Source organism: Typopeltis vanoorti, chromosome 16 (genome assembly GCF_054136105.1).
Source record: "Typopeltis vanoorti isolate ZY-2024b chromosome 16, IOZ_Tvanoo_1.0, whole genome shotgun sequence".
In the NCBI taxonomy this organism is placed as follows: Eukaryota; Metazoa; Arthropoda; class Arachnida; order Uropygi; family Thelyphonidae; genus Typopeltis; species Typopeltis vanoorti.
Window position 1 is genome coordinate 25,340,275 of NC_143564.1, and position 18,566 is coordinate 25,358,840.

At 36.1% G+C, this 18,566-nt stretch overlaps 1 protein-coding gene across 1 annotated transcript in view; it reads right to left on the bottom strand.

Annotated features, from left to right (window-relative positions):
* The window catches only part of Dhc98D (Dynein heavy chain at 89D), a 1,285,966-nt gene that overhangs the window by 631,154 nt on the left and 636,246 nt on the right, over positions 1–18,566 (bottom strand). The window contains exon 36 of the mRNA XM_090406627.1: positions 18,297–18,504. Within this exon, the coding sequence (XP_090262753.1) occupies positions 18,297–18,504 (208 nt within the window). The remainder of the gene's footprint in view (positions 1–18,296; positions 18,505–18,566) is intronic.

Genomic DNA, 18,566 nt, shown 5'->3' on the forward strand with positions numbered 1-18,566 from the left:
AGGTTCAAATATTCTTTATGCATATTCATACCTATAGCCATGACATCATAAAAATTACACTTCTTTATATAATAAGGTATAGGGCCTAAAAGGCTTTAATTTGGCTTATTTATTATGAAGAGAAATATGGCACTATATTGAGTGCACAGCTTTAAAAAGAAATAGTTCTTGCCTTAGAAATTCAGTCATATTTTATAATAGAGGAAACAGTAGAACTGGATAAGGGAAATGTGTACACTATGATGCTACTGTACTTTGCAAAGGTATACCAGCGAAGATTGGTCGATTGGTAGAGCCTCTGCTACTAATGGCTCACGCAAAAAGTTAAACAAGTTTGAGCGCAGTTAGTAGTTGGAAGGGGATCAATCGTTCGATGCTGTTGGCACACTCTCCCTCGATGAGTCTTTGGACTCCCTGGAGGTGTCACATAATAATAATAATAATTTGACAAAATACTGCATGGAAAAAACTTACAACATAATATATCTTGAAGAGAGGCATGGGTCCCATATTGCCAAGCATGTCCTCAGAGAAATACAGAAGTCAGCTGCAAATAAACAAGGAAACCTGTAAATAAGCAGTCATGGACAATGGGATAGCATCTACCAACAGGAAGTGTGAGGTGCCCAGTGGCGTGGCTATCTCTATAAAAAGCCATATATTTCCAATGATGGGGATGCTACATGCCAAGATGTAAGCATCATTTATTAAGTTACAGCTAACTAGATGCTGTGGCAGCAACAACATTTATCTTGATCAGATCAATACAAGATTACCCATAAGTGACAACAGTATGAAGGATATTGTGGTAGGAGGACAATCATGAAGAAATAGCTGGCACACTGAACCTCTTTAGAAGGTTTTCTGCTAGAAAAGGAAGGCAATGGGATACCACCTTGTTCTATTTTTCCCTAGTAAGGTAGCATAATGAATGGAAGTTCTAAGAGATATGACTCAACACTTGTGCACAGTAGGGGAAGGAACAAGGCTTCCAACAGAAAAATCCTTATATACATTCCTTGGAATGTCAGAACCTGCCTAAATCTAAAAACAGAAATAGACACATTAAAAATGGTCTTAAGAATTAGTGAGATGAGATGGAGTGGAAATGGACACTTTTGGGAGATGCAACTATAGAATCATTTATTCAGATGATGAGACAGAAAAAAATGGAGTCACAATAGTCCTTAATAAAGAATGAGGAAGAAGAATACTCAACTCAATAAAATATAGCAGCAAACTCATAATGATAAAACTTGAAGCAAAACCAATAAATATAATAATAGTAGCTTACATGCCTGCAAGTGACTAACCACAGTGATGAAGTTAAAAGAGCATATGCAGATATAAATAATTCGGTAAGACTTATCAAAAGTGAAGACAATCTTTAAGTTAAGAGAATAATAAATCCCTCATTATTTAAAAGCTGGATACGAAACTCTGAGATCGAAATCTAAGAGTTTCATGCCGAAGAACTATCGGCGAGTCCAAGAGTAAGTCATCACCTGGGTAGTACAACACTAGGGCAACTCATTGCAAAGGTGGAGCAAGATCCGTCACTATCCTTAATATTTACTCATAATGTAAAACGCAGCTCCTAGGAGATGTATTACTGATTTACATTATGAGGAGAAGTCACTACCCAGACCGGTTTCGACCTTTATTGAGGTCTCATCAGTGAGTAGAGACCTGGAATACCAAGGTTTAAGTGAATCGAACTTACATATAACCCTACTAAGGAATTGCCAGACGGTGTACCCATATATTATTATTACTACGATAAAGAGCCAAGAGGCTATTTTTCTGGTGGTGTAAATTAAGTTAAGGGGATAATAAATCCCTCATTATTTTAAAGCCGAATACGAAACTCGGAGATCAAAATCTAAGAGTTTCATGCCGAAGAACAATCGGCGAGTCCAAGAATAAGTTATCACCTGGGTTGTACTACCCACCATCTGGCAATTTGTTAGTAGGAGTATATGTAAGTTCGGTTCACTTAAACCTTGGTATTCCAGGTCTACCTACTCACTGATGAGACCTCAATAAAGGTCGAAACCGGTCTGGGTAGTGACTTCTCCTCATAATGTAAAACAGTAATACATCTTCTAGGAGCTGCATTTTACATTATAAGAAAATATTAAGGATAGAGACAGCATTTGCTCCACCTTTGCAACGAGTTGCCCTAGTGTCGTACTACCCAGGTGATGACTTACGCTTGGACTCGCCGATAGTTCTTTGGCATGAAACTCTTAGATTTCGATCTCCGAGTTTCGTATTCGGCTTTAAAATAATGAGGGATTTATTATCCCCTTAACTTAATTTACGCCGCCGGAAAAATAGCCTCTTGACTCTTTAATGAAGACAATCTTATTGTCATGGGAAATAGGAATACAGTCATTGGACAAGGAAAGGATGGTAACAGGTTGGAAAAATATGAACTTTTATGCAGAAATGAATGAATGAGGAGATAGGTTTCTAGAGTTCTGCCACCAATATAATCTGATAATTACCAAACTTGGTTTGAAGTACCAAAAATAAACAGGTATACTTGGAAAATGACAGGGAATATAAGAAGGTATCAAATAGATTACATTATGACAAGAAATAGAGTAAACATCAAGTAAAGCCATGCAAAAGTTATCCTGGAGCTGATGCAGCGACTACAATTTGGTTTCATTGAAATGCGATTTGAAATTTAAAAAGCTGTCAGAAGAAAAGGCCCAAATGAAATTTTAATAACCTTAAAAGAGAGGAAAACTATAAAATATAAAATCTATTAACAGAAGACTGATAAAAGCATTAAAATTGGAAAGAGTGGAAACAAAAACACACAAGAAAAGTGGAGTCATTTTAAAGACATGATCATCAAGGCAGCCAGTGACTGCATAGAATTAAAGAACAGGTCAACAAAAAACAAAAGCCATGGATCACTCAAGACATGCTAAACCTAACAGATGAAAGAATAAAATACAAACCTCTCAAAATGAAGAAAGTAAGGAAAAATATAAACTAAAAATATGATAAAAGAACATTTAAAAACATGAACAACAATGGAATAACAATAAAAGAATAATGGTATATACAGAAGTGCAAAGAAATAGAATATTTAACCAAAATTGGAAGAAGCGATGAAGCATATAACATTATAAAAGGAATGAGCCAGTAAAACAAAACAAGATGCACAATTATCAAAAATAAACATAGGGAACATGGGAGAGTTCGTTCTTATAGATGGAAGAAATATCTGAAGGAAGGAAGGAGTACTGAAGAATTCTACAATGGAGTAAATCTACACAACTAAGCTACAGAAGATGACACAAAACTTGAGGTGAAAAAAATTTACCCGAGCTTGAAAGGGCACTAAAGGAATTGTCTGCTAACAAGGCACGAGTGTAGATAATATCAGGAAATACAATTAAGTCATATTTATTCAAAATCATGAGAGATATGTAATAAGAAACTGGAATCATTCCTAAAGATAACACAATGATTTGTCATTTCCACTAATAAATAATGCAGATAAGTGTGAAAATCACTGAACAATAAGTTTAATTTCAAGTTCTTCTAAAATATTGTAAAAAATTATACAAAAAAAAAAAGATTAAAAATTTTGTAGTGCAACACCAGGCAAACTCCAAGCAAAGGTGGACCAAGCTCTCATCACTCCTTGTCTCAGTATCTCCCATAATACAAAGCACATCTGCTTGTGGAAATGTATACTGCTATGCATTAAGGGAAGGGCCACTACCCAGACCAGTTTTGACCTTTACTGAGGTCTCATCAGTGGGAGGCAGATCCAAACGTGGAGATACTAAGGCAGAAGCAATAGGAGAGGTCATATTTACCTATAGGAGTTGCCAACAGGTGTACCACCTTATTATTGAATTACTCTGGATTTAGAGAAAGATGTTGGAAGTTAATTTTATACTTATATTTATATTTAGTCTAACCAAGTGAAAAATAAACTTCCATCAGATTAAAAATTTTGGTCAAAGAATATATTGCTTGTGACTAATTTGTGTTCAGGAAACAACTAAGAACAAGAGATGCAATCCTGGCTCTTAGAACAATTACTGAAAAACAATTTGAAAAATAAAAGTACTTTGATAGTTTTTCTTGATCTGGAGAAACCACTGATAGTCATAACTAGAACCAAATGTTTCAAATCTTAAAAACAATTAAGATAGACTGGAGAGATAGAGGGCTCATATTTTATCTCTACATGCACCAAGAAGCCCAAATAGAAACAACAGTAAAACAGTAAGGATATGTAAAGATGTAAGAGAAGTGTGTTCTCTTTTTCAAATACAGTTCAATCTTTGCATTAATTTCCATTGGAATGGAAATTAACTGGCTATGATTTACTGATGATATAGTAGTTACTGCTGATGATGAAGACAAACTGAAATTCACCCTGACAAAAATGGAAGAAAATTTCACATACAGCCTAAAAATTAATTATAAAAAGACTATACTAATCACAAGTAAAGCATATTCCATGAAAATAACTTGGAAATAAATAAAAACACAGTACAACACATAACTTTTTTTAAATACTTTGGGAGTTGCATTTCATCATGGAACATAGAAAGAGCCAATCAGATATAAAAACAAAAAAAAAATGCTTGGCTTTATAGAAGGGAAGAAACATTTTTACTAGTAAAGGACTCAGCATTTAAACAAGTTGGATCAAGAACAGCAGTCACTAAAGAACTACATCAATAAAAAAAGAAAAAGTCCAGTTAGAAACTACCTGAAACATGAAGGACTGTTACAGAAATAATGGCAAGTACCATAGAAAGAAAGAAGCAAGAGTAAGACCAAGAATTTCATACATAAAGAACTTAACAATAATAATTATAGCTAAGAAGAAATAAAAACAAAGGCTATGATAGCATTTTATTACATACTGCTATCAGAAACCAATCTATTGGTGGATGCACCCAAAAAAAGAGATCTTGAAGACGGGGTATTTTTTAGGAAGACTTGCAGAAGATGCTGCAGGTTCAGATTTTTATTAATTAACTGTTGATTTTTATGTATGAGAGTTGCTTTAGAAGTTATAAGTTTGTAGTGTGTGTGCGAGTGTGATTGTTTGTTTCAGTTTTGTACAAAGTCATTAAACTTAGCAACACTTATACTGTTATTATTATTATTTATTGCACCCTCCATGGAGTTGGCAGACTCATCGTGAGAGATTCATTCAACTGACAACATATTTATCATACCAAATCTTAAAATCCTTAAACTCATTGCATTAACAACACATTATGGTAATGTGTTCCATTCACTGAGAATTCTCTATGTAAAAAATTTACTCCTCACACGCCTCTCCACCACACTTTTACATAACTTCCATGGATGCCCTCTGGTTTTTCTCCTCTCGCTTTCTACTCTTTTTATAATACGATCTGGATTAATCTGATAAAATTATCTATCATATCACCTCTTTTCCTCCTATCCACAAATTCTACAATCCACATTTCTTCAACCTTTCTCCAGAGTCAGCATTCTAAAGTCCTGATATTGTCTTAGTCACTTGTCTCTGGACACTCCCCAATGTTTCCACATCACACTGAAAACCAGGTGATCAAATCTGAGCACAATAGTACAAGTGCGGTCTGACCAGTGCTTTATACAGTGGTGCAACCACTTCCTTATCCCTATATGTTAGAGTACTTCTTATCATAGCAGCACTACAGTGTGCAGCCTTTGCAACATGTTTTTTTAACTTCAGTCTACTGTCAACCATCACTCCTAAATCTTGAATCTCATCGACATCCTGCAGTACAGCACCATCAACATAGTACACGGCCTTATATTTCTGCACTCAAAAATGCAGCACCTTGCACTTATTGATATTAAAACTACAACGCCACTCCTTTGTCCAAGTCAAAAATCTATTCAAATCTTCCTGAAGAGAATTCACATCAGTAGTGCTACATATAATTCTTCCCAACTTTCATCATCAGCAAACAACTGAAGATACTAATGAACACTGAATGCAAGATGGTAGCTCTTTTGTTCATTCATGAAACAAATTTTGATTTTAATCATTTCATAAAATATCAGTAGAAAATGTGTGTCATGCATACTAAGTGGTGCATAAGTTATGAATTTTTAAAAATGGCAGGAGAGTATGTTAGAAGTGTGACTTGAATGCAGAGATGCCACAATGAGTGGGGGTAAGAGATAGCAAGAATATAATAATAAGAAGAGTGCTCATCGGATATGGAAGAGAGGTAATATGAAAAAGCAGTGACAGAGAGAGTGAGTTGTGAGAAAGTTATGAAAAAGTGAGTGAGTGATCTGGTGAAAGAAGCAGTTGATGGTAGTGTGAGTAATGTGTTCGTTATGAGCATAGTGAAAATCGGAAACACCAAATATTGCATAGCGGAGAGTAATAAGATAAAGAAAGATGCAAAATGCAGTGGAACAGCAGGTGAATGAAAGTAGAATGGTCAAGGAACTAGTATGAAAGTTAAGAACATGAGCAAGAATATCAGAAGAGAACTGATAAGGTTAAGGAGGGAAATGAGGCATGATGAGATAGAATATTCATAGAAGAGACTGGTGGCACCAGTCTCTTCTATGAATATTCTGCCACTGGTGCCTTCCTTCATAGAAGGAAGGCACCAGTGGCAGATCAGTCAGTAGTGTAGTTCTGTATAGGAACTCTGTGGTGAACAATGGGAAAATGAAGCAGATGTCAAAAGTATGTCTGAGAAGAGCAATGATAGGAAGAGTGACTGAAGCTGTGAGAAGAGAGGAAGTGAAGAAGAGTTGACTATGCTGGTAGAAACAAATGATTTGCAAGGAAGGGTGAATGAGGTTGCACAGGATTTGCAAGCCTTGCTAGCAGAAATGTGTGTGAGAGGTGAGTGTGATGCCAAGATATGATAACAGGGAGCTGAAGAGAAGAGCAATGATTGCAAATGGCATGATAATTAGAATGCGGAGGCAGAGAGGGCTTGAGTATGTTGATATATGGGATAAATTTGAAAGTAGGAGAGAGTTTTTGCTAATAATGATCTGCATTTGAGTGAAAGTGGCAGTGCAAAGTTGGAAAGATTGTTATTTCATTTACCTGACCTGTGGACAGATCAGGGAAACGAAAACTACACAGTGGAACTATGAGTGTAAGCTACAAGGATTAGTGTGAAATAAATGCCAAAGGAAGATAGAATAAGGATGCAGAGATAGTCTCAATGAAACAGGAAAGGAAAAGGGGACTAGGGGAGAAAGCTATTGTGCTAATATACCAATGCTAGAAGTATTAAGAATAAGGATGCAGGGTTTGTGTCCTTGACACAGTTAGTCAGTCTGCAAAGCACTAGTGTCAGTGAGACATGGTTAATGGTGAATGATGGAGTGTGAGCAGTGGCATATTTAGGTATACGCTGTATAGGCCCGGGTGTAAAGCGGCAAATTTTGAGGGGCAGCGGAAATTTCCAGGCTCTCATTTTTTAATTATAACATGTTCCTTATATGCCGCATCTACTCACAAGTAGAGAAATATTTTTCTTTTCGTCATTGTAAGTTTAGTCTGCAATCATATTGGCATGTAATCAGATTCTGCATAACTATACAGACCGAGACACGTGCACAAAAAGCTACTGTATTGTTGTTGGTAGCTTGACACAAAGGCAATAGGGATTAGTGAATTTGATCCCTTTCTTGCTGAGCACATTGCCAAAAGCGGGAAAAAAAGGAAAAGGTTTTGTTTCCTATCTTCCCTTTGCTGAGGAATTTATTAAAATAAAGGACAAGAAAGTAATCAGATTTATTGTGGAAGAACTTAAAATAGCTAAGTACTATTCCATAAGTGTTGACTCAACACTAGACTTGTCTCATGTTGATCAGCAGTCCTTCACTGTATGATATGTGAAAGAACATGGAACTCCTGTGGAGCATTTTTTGCATTTCATTCCTGACGTAAGTCACAAATCTGAAGAGTTACAAGAGGCGGTTTTGACTTCACAAAATGAGCTTGGAATTGATGTAAAAAATTGCAGAGGGCAGGCATATGATAATGCTAGTAATATGTCAGGCAAGTATGCAAGACTGCAAGCAAAAATTCTTGAAATAAATCCATTGGCAGAATTCACACCGTGCACTAGACATTCTCTGTCTCAAATTGGTATTTGCACTGCTGAATCCTGTCCGTACTCTTCTGCATTTTTTAGTGTCCTTCAGAAACGTTACGTATTTTTCACATCTTCAATACATCGGTGGAGTGTGCTAAGAAAGCACTTGGAAACTTTTGCAAAAGTAATCAAATGTCCTTTGCCTACTCGTCGGTTAGCTCGTGACGATGCCTGTCAAAGTCTTCATGAGGGATGGACGGAAATAATTTCCACTTTGTCCAAAATTGAAAATGACACCATCCAGAAGAAAGTTACGTGATGTGAAGCAAGTGGGATTCTATGGCAACTTCAGTCACTGGAGGTAGGGATCATAACCTGCCTATGGGCAGGTCATGAGGGGCGGCACTTTCTGCAGGCCTAGGGGCAGGAAATACCTAAATACGCCACTGAGTGTGAGACAAGGTTAATGGTGGATGATGGACTCATGGGAGTAGAATATGACAGTTATAGCATTTTTTTTAAAATATGGAAAAGATAAAAGAGGAGTGGAGTATTACGAGGATTTCAGAAGAGTTATCACCCCATCCATGTGGAACTTGGAAAAAAAAGCAGCAGTGATAAAGACTTTGAGGCCATTCATCAAGAGATTGAAGCCAGCAAAAATTTTATTGTTTAAGAGATACTTGTGCCATGAGAGGTTTCTTTAAATTAACAGGATATAGTGGAATTAATCGACTTTTTTATGCATGGCAGATATTTTATGTGTCCATATAAGTTTTACAGTCAAGTTGAAGAAACCACAAGTTTCTTTAAATTAACAGGATATAGTGGAATTAATCGACTTTTTTTATGCATGGCAGATATTTTATGTGTACATATAAGTTTTACAGTCAAGTTGAAGAAACCACAATGGGAAGTTCACTCTCCCCTGCACTTGCTAACTTTTATTTAGAACTTTTAGAAGACATCCCTTTGTCATTAATACACACCTCATTTTGGGTTTGTTATATAGATGATGATTTCGCTACCTGGTCCCATAATGAAGACACATTGCCTACATTTTTATCTAATGTAAACAATCCATATCCATGAATTAAATTTACCATAGAAAAAGACAAATTATAATTTTTAGATATTCTATGCTTCTGCTCAGCATCATGTGAATTAATTGCTTCTGTTTATCAAAAGCCTACTTTCACTGGATGCTACATTCAACAGCAATTGGCTTGGCATCCATCACAGAAGACTGCAATTATAAAAACTTTATTGCAATGTGCTTATATTTGTTCTAAACCTCAACTATAATAGCAGGAACTCTTAAACATCAAATGACATATGAAAATCTCAGAAAGGGTCATGCAACACTCTTTTAATTCCTATAATCTTAGGCTCAAATAATAAGAAAACAGTATGTCGAGTTCCAACCCCATATATTCCTGGCATCTTAGAACCCATTTCCAGATTTCTTAAGAAATCCAATTTGGTGCTTACTTTTCTTCCTATCAACAAATTATCAACATGGTTTCTATCTTCCCAAGATAAGTTATTCTCTAGCTCTCCCTGATATCTACCAAGTACCTTGTGACTCTCATCGTTCTTACTTTGGACAAACTGGACACTCAGTAGAAAAGAGAATATAAGAACACCAATCTTATATTAGCAACACTAAATCTGACAAATCCTGCTTGGCACAGCACATAATAGATCGTCATCATCATCAACAACCATGGGTCCAATGCCCATAGGTGTCTGCTGCCATCTTGATATGATTCTTCCATTGCATTCTATTTTGTGCAGGATGACTCAATTTGTGTAGAGTTTCTGCATCATTTGATGATGTCATTGCCCCATTCTCTGTTTGGTCTTCCTCTTTTGTTCTTTCCTTCAATCATTCCAAACAGGAATGTTTTTAATTTTCTCTCATCATTCATTCTACATATACGACCAAATAGATGTAGTTTCCTTTTGATTATTTTCTGGATCAGGTTTTCTTTTGGTTGTATTCGTCTGTAGATTTCCTCATTGTTCACTTTCTGTATCCAGCTTATTCTTAAGATCTTTCCATAGCACTTCCTCTTAAATGTCAATATCCTCCCTTCAGATTCTCTCAGGTACCCAGGCCTCACATCCATAGACCATGCTGCTGAAGATACAGGTTTCTACAATGCGCAGTTTAGTTTGCATGTTTATAGCTTGGCTCTTCCATATTTTGTCCATGGCTTTTAAAATAGTTGTTGCTTTGGCTATTCTAATTTTTATCTCTTTTTTGGGGTCCAAGTCATGTGTCATGTGGCATCGAAGTTATGTGAAGTGTTCCACATTTTCCTTTCCAGTTGAAATATGTCTATCATAACTCTGTTCAGTAACTCCTGTTGTCATTGTTTTAGTTTTTTCAAAGTTGACATTTAGTCGATATCTTTTTCCTTTTGTGTATAGTGTTTGCAATGTCTGTTCCAGCCTTGCTGCATCTTCTTCAATCAGGACGATGTCATCTGCAAAGCAGACGTAGTTTATTCTCATGCCATTTATTGAAATGCCTCCACCTTCTTCTTTAATTTTATCTAGTGTTCTTCCCAGATGTGTGATGAAGATGATTGGTGATATTGTCTTGTCTTGTTGTTGTGCCTTGACTAGTGGCAAACCAATCTCCAGTCTCACCTGCTATTCTGATTTTTGCTTGTGCTTGGCTTTTATATCTTTCAGCAGGCAGATCAATTTATTGTCCACACCATAGGATTCCAAGACAGTCCATGTTATATTTTGGTCAATATTATCAAATGCTTTTTGGAAGTCCATGAAACAGCAATATATCTTTTTGTTCTTGCTTTGAGCTTTCTCTGCTATTAGTCTTAGTGTGAGTATTTGTTGCACTGTACTTCGATCTTGTCGAAATCTGGCTTGCTCATCCGGAAGATGTGCCTCCATATGCCCCTTCAGGCGCTCTGTTAGTATTTTCATCAGCACTTTGCCAAGAAGACTCATTAATGCAATAGTTCTGTAATTGGTGCATTCTAAAGCACTGCCTTTCTTATGAAGAAAGGCAGTGCTTTAGAATGACCGATTTACAAACACCGATTTTTTCCACTCTTTGGGGCATACCTGATCTCCATATTTCATTACATAGCTTGTATTTCTTTTGCATCTGATTCTCCCCCATATTTTAGCATCTCGCCTATTATGTTGTCATTTCCAGGACTCTTATTGTTCTTGAGATGTTTTATAGCCTTATTCACCTCCTCTTCCAAGATGTCATTTTCAAAGATCTCTGCTGGTGGAGAGATTGCTTTTAGTTCTTTGATTACTTCTGTTGCAATATCATTTAGTTGATTTTTATATAGTTCGCTGCAATATCTTGTTCATCTGTGTATGATTTCTGTCTTGTCCATCAATACTTGACCATTTTCATCTTTGACTGCTACTGATCTTGTTTGCCACTTCCTATTGACATTTCTTATAAGTTTGTAGACCTTTCTAGTTTTGTGTTCTCTATAGTACTGTTCAATGTCTTTGCACTGGTCCTCCATCCATTTGGCTTTATCAGATCTTACTGCTTTCAGTACTTCACTGCATTTTTGATGGTATAACTCATCTGCTGCCTCTGAATTATCTCTTTTAAGTTTCAGTTCTGATATGCTGTTCTTAGCCTGTCTTCATTTAGTTTTGAGATGTCTCTAGCTTTTTGGAACTTTCCTTTGTACTTCTGTTTCAGTTTTAGTCATATTCACAATCACTAAGCTGTGGTCCGAATTCACTGTTTGGCACAGCACAGAATAGATACAGACCACATTATTATTATTATTACTACTATTATTACATTCATGGAGTCAGAGATTTATTGTGGGAGGTACACACTATTGCACACAATGCTCATCCAACTGTGCCTTAAAATGATTCAATATGTCTACATTCACAAAACACTCAGGCATTTCACTCAATAACCACTCTTCAAGCAAAGAACCTACTCACTTCTCTGCTAGATACCCCTCCCTCCCATTTTATGAAAAATCTCTTCCATGTCAACCTGATAACTTTTGACTAGCTTATATGTCTCAATCATATCCCCCTTCCTTCTTCCTCCTATTCACTGGGATTTCCAATTTACATTTTCTCTATCTGTCCTCATACTCCACATTCCAAAGACCACTGACCACCTCTGTGAATCTTCTCTGTATCCTTCCTAACATATCCCTGTCACCATGAAGAAAACCTGGTGACCAAAACTGTGCACAATCCATATGAGTTCTTATACAATGGCATCATAACCTCTTTATTTCTGCATGTCAGGATCCTCCACATCATTGCCATTATCCGATGTGATATTTTTGCAACTTGTGCAATGCTGCTCCTTAATTTCAGGTCCTTGTCCACCACTACTCCCAGAGCTCTGTTTTCCTCTACCTCCTTTAAAGTTTCCCCACCAAGTGTATACTTCGAATCCCATCATTGCTTACCAAATTTCAAAAGCTTACACTTTGCAACACTGAACTGATAGTTCCACTTACCTGCCCATTCATGCAACCTATTCAAGTCCTCCTGCAAGGCCATAACATCTGTTTGACTTTACCCCAATTTTGCATTGTCTGCAAACAGCTGCATATCACTAGTTAAGCCCACCCCAATATCATTAATACACAAACTGAACAACAACGGTCCCAAAACTGATGCCTGTGGTAGGCCACTAGTGACGTTCCTGTTATAGGATACCACCCCCATATACAACTTTCTGGTACATATCTGATAGCCAGTCACTGATCCCACTCAGAAAGTCTGTTATCCAATCCCATCTGTTTCGATGTATTTGATAGTTTGTCATGTAGGAGTCTATTGAAAGCTTTTGCAAAATAAAAGTACACCACTGTATGTGCATCTCCCCTATCCAAGGTATTTGTCACCTTGTTATAGTACATAAGTAAGTTAATGAAACACAATCTCCCTTTAACAAACCCATGCTGATAACCACAGAGAATAAATACTGCTGATCAGCTTCAAAAATCCATGAAATATTGCAGATCAATCACACATGCAGACATTCACCCATACTATCTGGGTTCTCATCTTCCCCTGTTTGGAATAAATGATTATAAAGGTCCAAAAGCTGAGACTGTTCCTGAATACAACTACAATCTGTGCTTAACTCTATGACTGCTACAACACTCTGGCATTGACATTCTTTCCATCAAAAAATGTAAAATTTAGTATAAAGAAATCTTTAATCTCTTTCATCACAAACTTCCACAGTTGGGTACTCACAATGACACTTTGTTTCATAACTTATTGAAGTTTCAAGGATACCCTAAGAGGAGGAATCTTGCTTGGAGAATTGCATATTTTTGCCTTCAAGTCAGTACCATCAAATGTAATTCTCCAAACAAGCCCCCCCCCCCTCAAGGTATCCTTGAGATCCCTTTACATCGGAGACCCAATCTGTTATGCATGTTATGGTTGAACATGCATTCTACAGCTGTCCTCTTGCCCAGCATATTTGGAACAGATTATTTAACGTGTTGGACATTCCATTACTTACAACAAAACAGGTTATTTTTTTTGCAGTATCCACAACATGTCAGCAAATAGAAAAGAGTTTTGGTTTTTATAATTAATAAATTAAAATACCATTTATGGAAGGTTAGAAAGAAACATGGATTTGAAAACCAGCAATATGACATCCAAATGCTGTATAATATTGTATTGTGGAAATTTTATTGTTCTATCATAAGATGTTTTTATTTAGAAAGAAGCATTCCAGGAGATATCACGTTTTTGGCTAGGTGATGTAGACCATCCACATTATGCAATATTCATCAGGGGGAGATAAAATTCTGTCTATTTTTGCTATGAGAGGTTTTTTTAAATGGTTCTATCCTCTTAATTCAATGCGATTTTATGGTCAATTGCAGGGATGACTGGAGAGCAATCACAGGCAGAGAAGGCCAACTCAAGGTAGTTAACTCAGATAAGACTAACCACCTGAGTATCAGTTATCAGTCAGTTTGAATTGGGTCCTTTGGTTGTTCCTGGGATGGTTAAAAAGGAAATTTGATAGCCTTTGGCTATATGATGATATAAAAGACCTGAGGCCTTTTCTCTATCTCTCATACTATTTATATGTCTTTTCTTCTTTCCTAATACTATCAGGATCTCTTGCACCCCTATACTAATTAATCTAGGCCTATGATGAATACCCCTTTACTTTTTTACCTCAATAAAGGTCAAAACCAGTCTGTGTAGTGACTCTTCCCATAAGGTATAGCTTTGCACATATCTATAAGGATATGTGCTTTGCATTATGGAATACTAAGATAAGTGAATTACTAAATCACTTAAGGAATTGACAACATAGATATGAATATAAATTAAATTACACTTTAATAAATATTTCCGATATTTCAGCAACATCACGTTGCCATCTTCAAAAGGAACTTGCAAAAAAAGGAAGATCTTCAGCCCAACGGCCAAGAACACCTACTTAGCCCGCTAGAGGGTGCCATCAGGACTTTTAGGAGAACAATAACGTCATCACTTCATTCCCAGTTACTGTGTTGTAGTGCCTATGTGCATGTGCCTTTTTTTGTAAGTTCCTTTTAAAGATGGCAACGTGATGTTGCCGAAATATTGGAAATATTTATTAAAGTGTAATTTAATTTATAATCGTATCTACGTTGTCAATTCCTTAAGTGATTTAGTAATGCATAACCAATGTATAAGCCTGGCTATGAGAACTAAGGTAAGTGAAGTAAGTCATTAACCTGTATATGTGAGTTGTCTATTTGTGAAGTTACTTCATGTGCAAACTTTGTTTACTTACACTTGGATAAAGGATTAAACCTAGAATATAATTTCTTGGCATCTTTAATTTATAATATAACCAAGTGGAAAAGCTTTCGACATCTAATCTTGTGCAGCATGCAGTTGAAGCAACACATGGTCAACAATTGTTGGATTTCATAATATTATCTCATAGAGTGATAAAGAAAATGTCACCATGAATGCCATGAACTGGAAAGAGCAATCATGTGATTTTCAAGTGATGAGTAGCTAAGCAGGTATAAGCTTTATGGAACACGAGATTTGTGGAGTTTACAGAGTAATGGACTACGACAAATTAAGGAAATGTGATGTGAAATGGCCTAATCAATTGAAGGAGAGAGAAATCAGCAATTCCCAAGACTGGTCCAAAATCATTTACTTAATGGTAACATCAGATTATATTTCTAAGAATTAGGAGGATAAATAAAGTAGTGATGAAATGGATGGCTCATATAATTATGCGGGAGCTTCTGAGAAAGACAATATGTTATGAGGAAGGTATTATTCTTTCAGCATCATGAGGAGTATAAAGCACATGCTAGGAAGGTGACAAATGTTTGAAAAAGGAGAAACAGGCATATGAAAGGAGATTGGTGGAAACAGTAAAGAAAAAACTCTAGAGAATGCTATATTTATGACACTAGAAAAAAAAAAAAGGAGTTAATATGGAAATATTCAATGAGATATTTGTTACTGTATTTAATGTAGGGTGTTCAATGGTATCGAGTGATGTCAAATACACTAGAATGGAGGGCAGAAGACCAACAGTTCAAGAATGAGACGTGTTTACAATATCAAGTAATGTTGATGTTAATAAGGTTGCAGGATTAGATACGAAATCATTCCTGTATATTATAGGAATGTGAAAAGAACTGGCAGTGTCCTTGACTTGGTTGTTCAACAGGAGTCTGGAAAAACAGGAACACTCTCAAAAAACTAGAAAGAAGCAAAAATAGTGCATAAAGGAGAATTCAAGTTAAAGGTGTCTAACTATAGGCTAGTGGTATATCAGTGTAGTGGTTAAGGTGCTAAAGAGGCTGTCTAGAGACAGAATGCAAACCTGGACTGATGAGAATAAAAATCTTTTGCAAGAGCTGCAAGAGTTTGTTAAGAGGAGGTCTTAGTTACATTTTATAAAAGGATGACTAGTGTACTGTACATAGGAGATGATTATATAGTGCTTTATCTGGAATAAAATGATAAACATGTGATAAACTATTCCATATTCCAAGTCCATAGCAACATCCAACTAAATATTTCATTCTATCCACCTCTACCTCCTCACACCATACTTCCTCAAAGCCACTGTCACTGCACCATCTTTCTTTACAAAAACATGATATGCAACTATCTCTGTTCCTATCAGGATAAAATTTGCATCTGAGTTATTCTGATAATTTTTTTCTGAAGTGAATTCAATCAATGCACAGTTCTGCTCCCCTTATTATGGGAAATGAAATATAGCATTTATAATAGTCATTTCTGGTTTTATAATAAGTCCCCCTAACACCACTTCTCAGATGTGATTCCTGCATACCTCCACCTGGCCATTGATCTTTATCATCATCAATCTTACAACCCTCCCCAAACCCAAATGCTTCCTCCACATCCCAGTTCATCTTAATCCTTCTTGTCTATTCACATTCACTTCTGCATCCATTCTACTGTCCATTATGATCCCCTCCCCCCACATTTCCCTGAGCATATTGTGTTCCTGTTGTCTCATTCCCTTTACTCACACTATTCACCTCTCCATTCACAAGCACTCCTACTTTCCTACTTTTCTATATGACTGCTTATTTCCTTCTGTTCTCTGCAGTCATTACTCTCCTTTCCAGCAGCATCTTCTCCAGTTGACTCACACCAAAACCATTGACATGCAGTCCTTCCTTCTTATAGTTCTATCTCTCCCTTTGTAAAATCCACTGCATATGTTCATAAAATGCACTCCTTTCTTCTCACACAACTTTGCTAGCATACCATTCATGATCTTCACTTTCTGTAACACCCCAAACTATTATACCTAGGCAACACTCAGAGTACCTTTCCTACCACACTATTATCCTTTTCTCTCCGCAATAATCTCCTGATATCTATTCTCATATTCTCCATTGTTAGTGGTACTCAGAATGACCAAGTCATTTTTTCCAACAACTATTACTAATGCCAATGCTTTTGCTAGTTCATTTCCCATATCAATTGCTCTCAATCACTCTGCTCATTCTACTTCCAGGAATACCAGCCTTGTGCATGAATGAACGTGCCTTCCTTTCTATGCAATTCTATTATTCACCTCATTTCACTCCATATTCATCTCTTGCTTCATCTTAACCAACTCTGTTTTTATGTCTTGAATTACCTTCTCATAGTTATTTGCACTCTTTTTTCACCCACTATTTCATCATCAGCTGCTTATCTTTCCTGTCATTAGTCTTACTGATAGTCACATTCTCTTTCTCGCTGTCAATTTCACATACTATCATACATCTCATATGCTAGCTGTCACTCTTACTTGCTTCTGTACCTACATTCATGATCTCCTGTTCTGCCTTTTGCTGGGCTACTACTGTTCACATTCAAAGAAGTCTCACATGATTTGTGGAAACAGACAACAGAATATGGAAATGTACAATAGAAGTCAAATGAGTAAATTTACATGTAACAAGAGAGAAAGTAGTCAATAAAGACAGTGTTGAAATCAATGGATCTGATAGCTAGGATGGAAGTGAAACAGTTGATAAAACACTGCAGATATGAGAGTTCTGAAAACAAAAATTAGAGGAATGAATAGATGACATCAATGACAGAATCATATGAAAAGCAAAGAGATCAGGAAAGAGCTTGACATTGTTAGCATCCAGGAATTTTCAAGCAGTGCCAATTTAAGGAGGTATGAGTCACTTAAATGGAATGTGAAAGGAAAGGTTAGTAAAAGTGGCATTTGATGCCAGGATGTTAAGAAAAAGAACCAATCTAGGTGCATTGATGCAGTTATAAGTGCCTTAAAAGACTGAAATATAATACTGTCAATACTGAACTCCTAACAGTAACAGACTAATTTAAACATAAACTGTAAAAAGTTAGTAATAATATAACTTTTCAATGTTGTTCTATCATTGTTTATGGGGGTACATATCAGAAATCAGATAATGATAAGAAAGCTCTGCTCAGGCGTCAGTAATCAATCTGATTAAGTATCAGGTATTTGATGATGACATAGTATGGACATCCTACAATGAATCCTAAAACCTATAGAGATGCTCCATGTAATATTATTATAACTAAAAAAGTTACTCTTATTATTTAATTACAGTGAAAGTCAATTAATAATACCACTTCTCTTTTGAAGTTTCCATGAAAAAGGAAAATGTGAATCTAATGAACAAAAATAAATATATTTACCTGGTCCTGCAAATTTCTCTTGCCCATCAGAAACTTTTGCCATAGAAGAAAGAGTCTTAACAAATTTGTCAAATTTTATTCTACTTTCCTCTTCCAGGAAAGCACCCACTGACCAATATAAGGACATCAAGAAATAGCTTTCTAGAACATTCTTGTCTTGAATTTCATCATTTAATAGTGCAGAAAGCATCAAAGTTAACTGAGCTACCTGAAATGTAAACACAGATCAATTTTCAAAGCAAAAATTGACTAAAATCTATAATAATAATA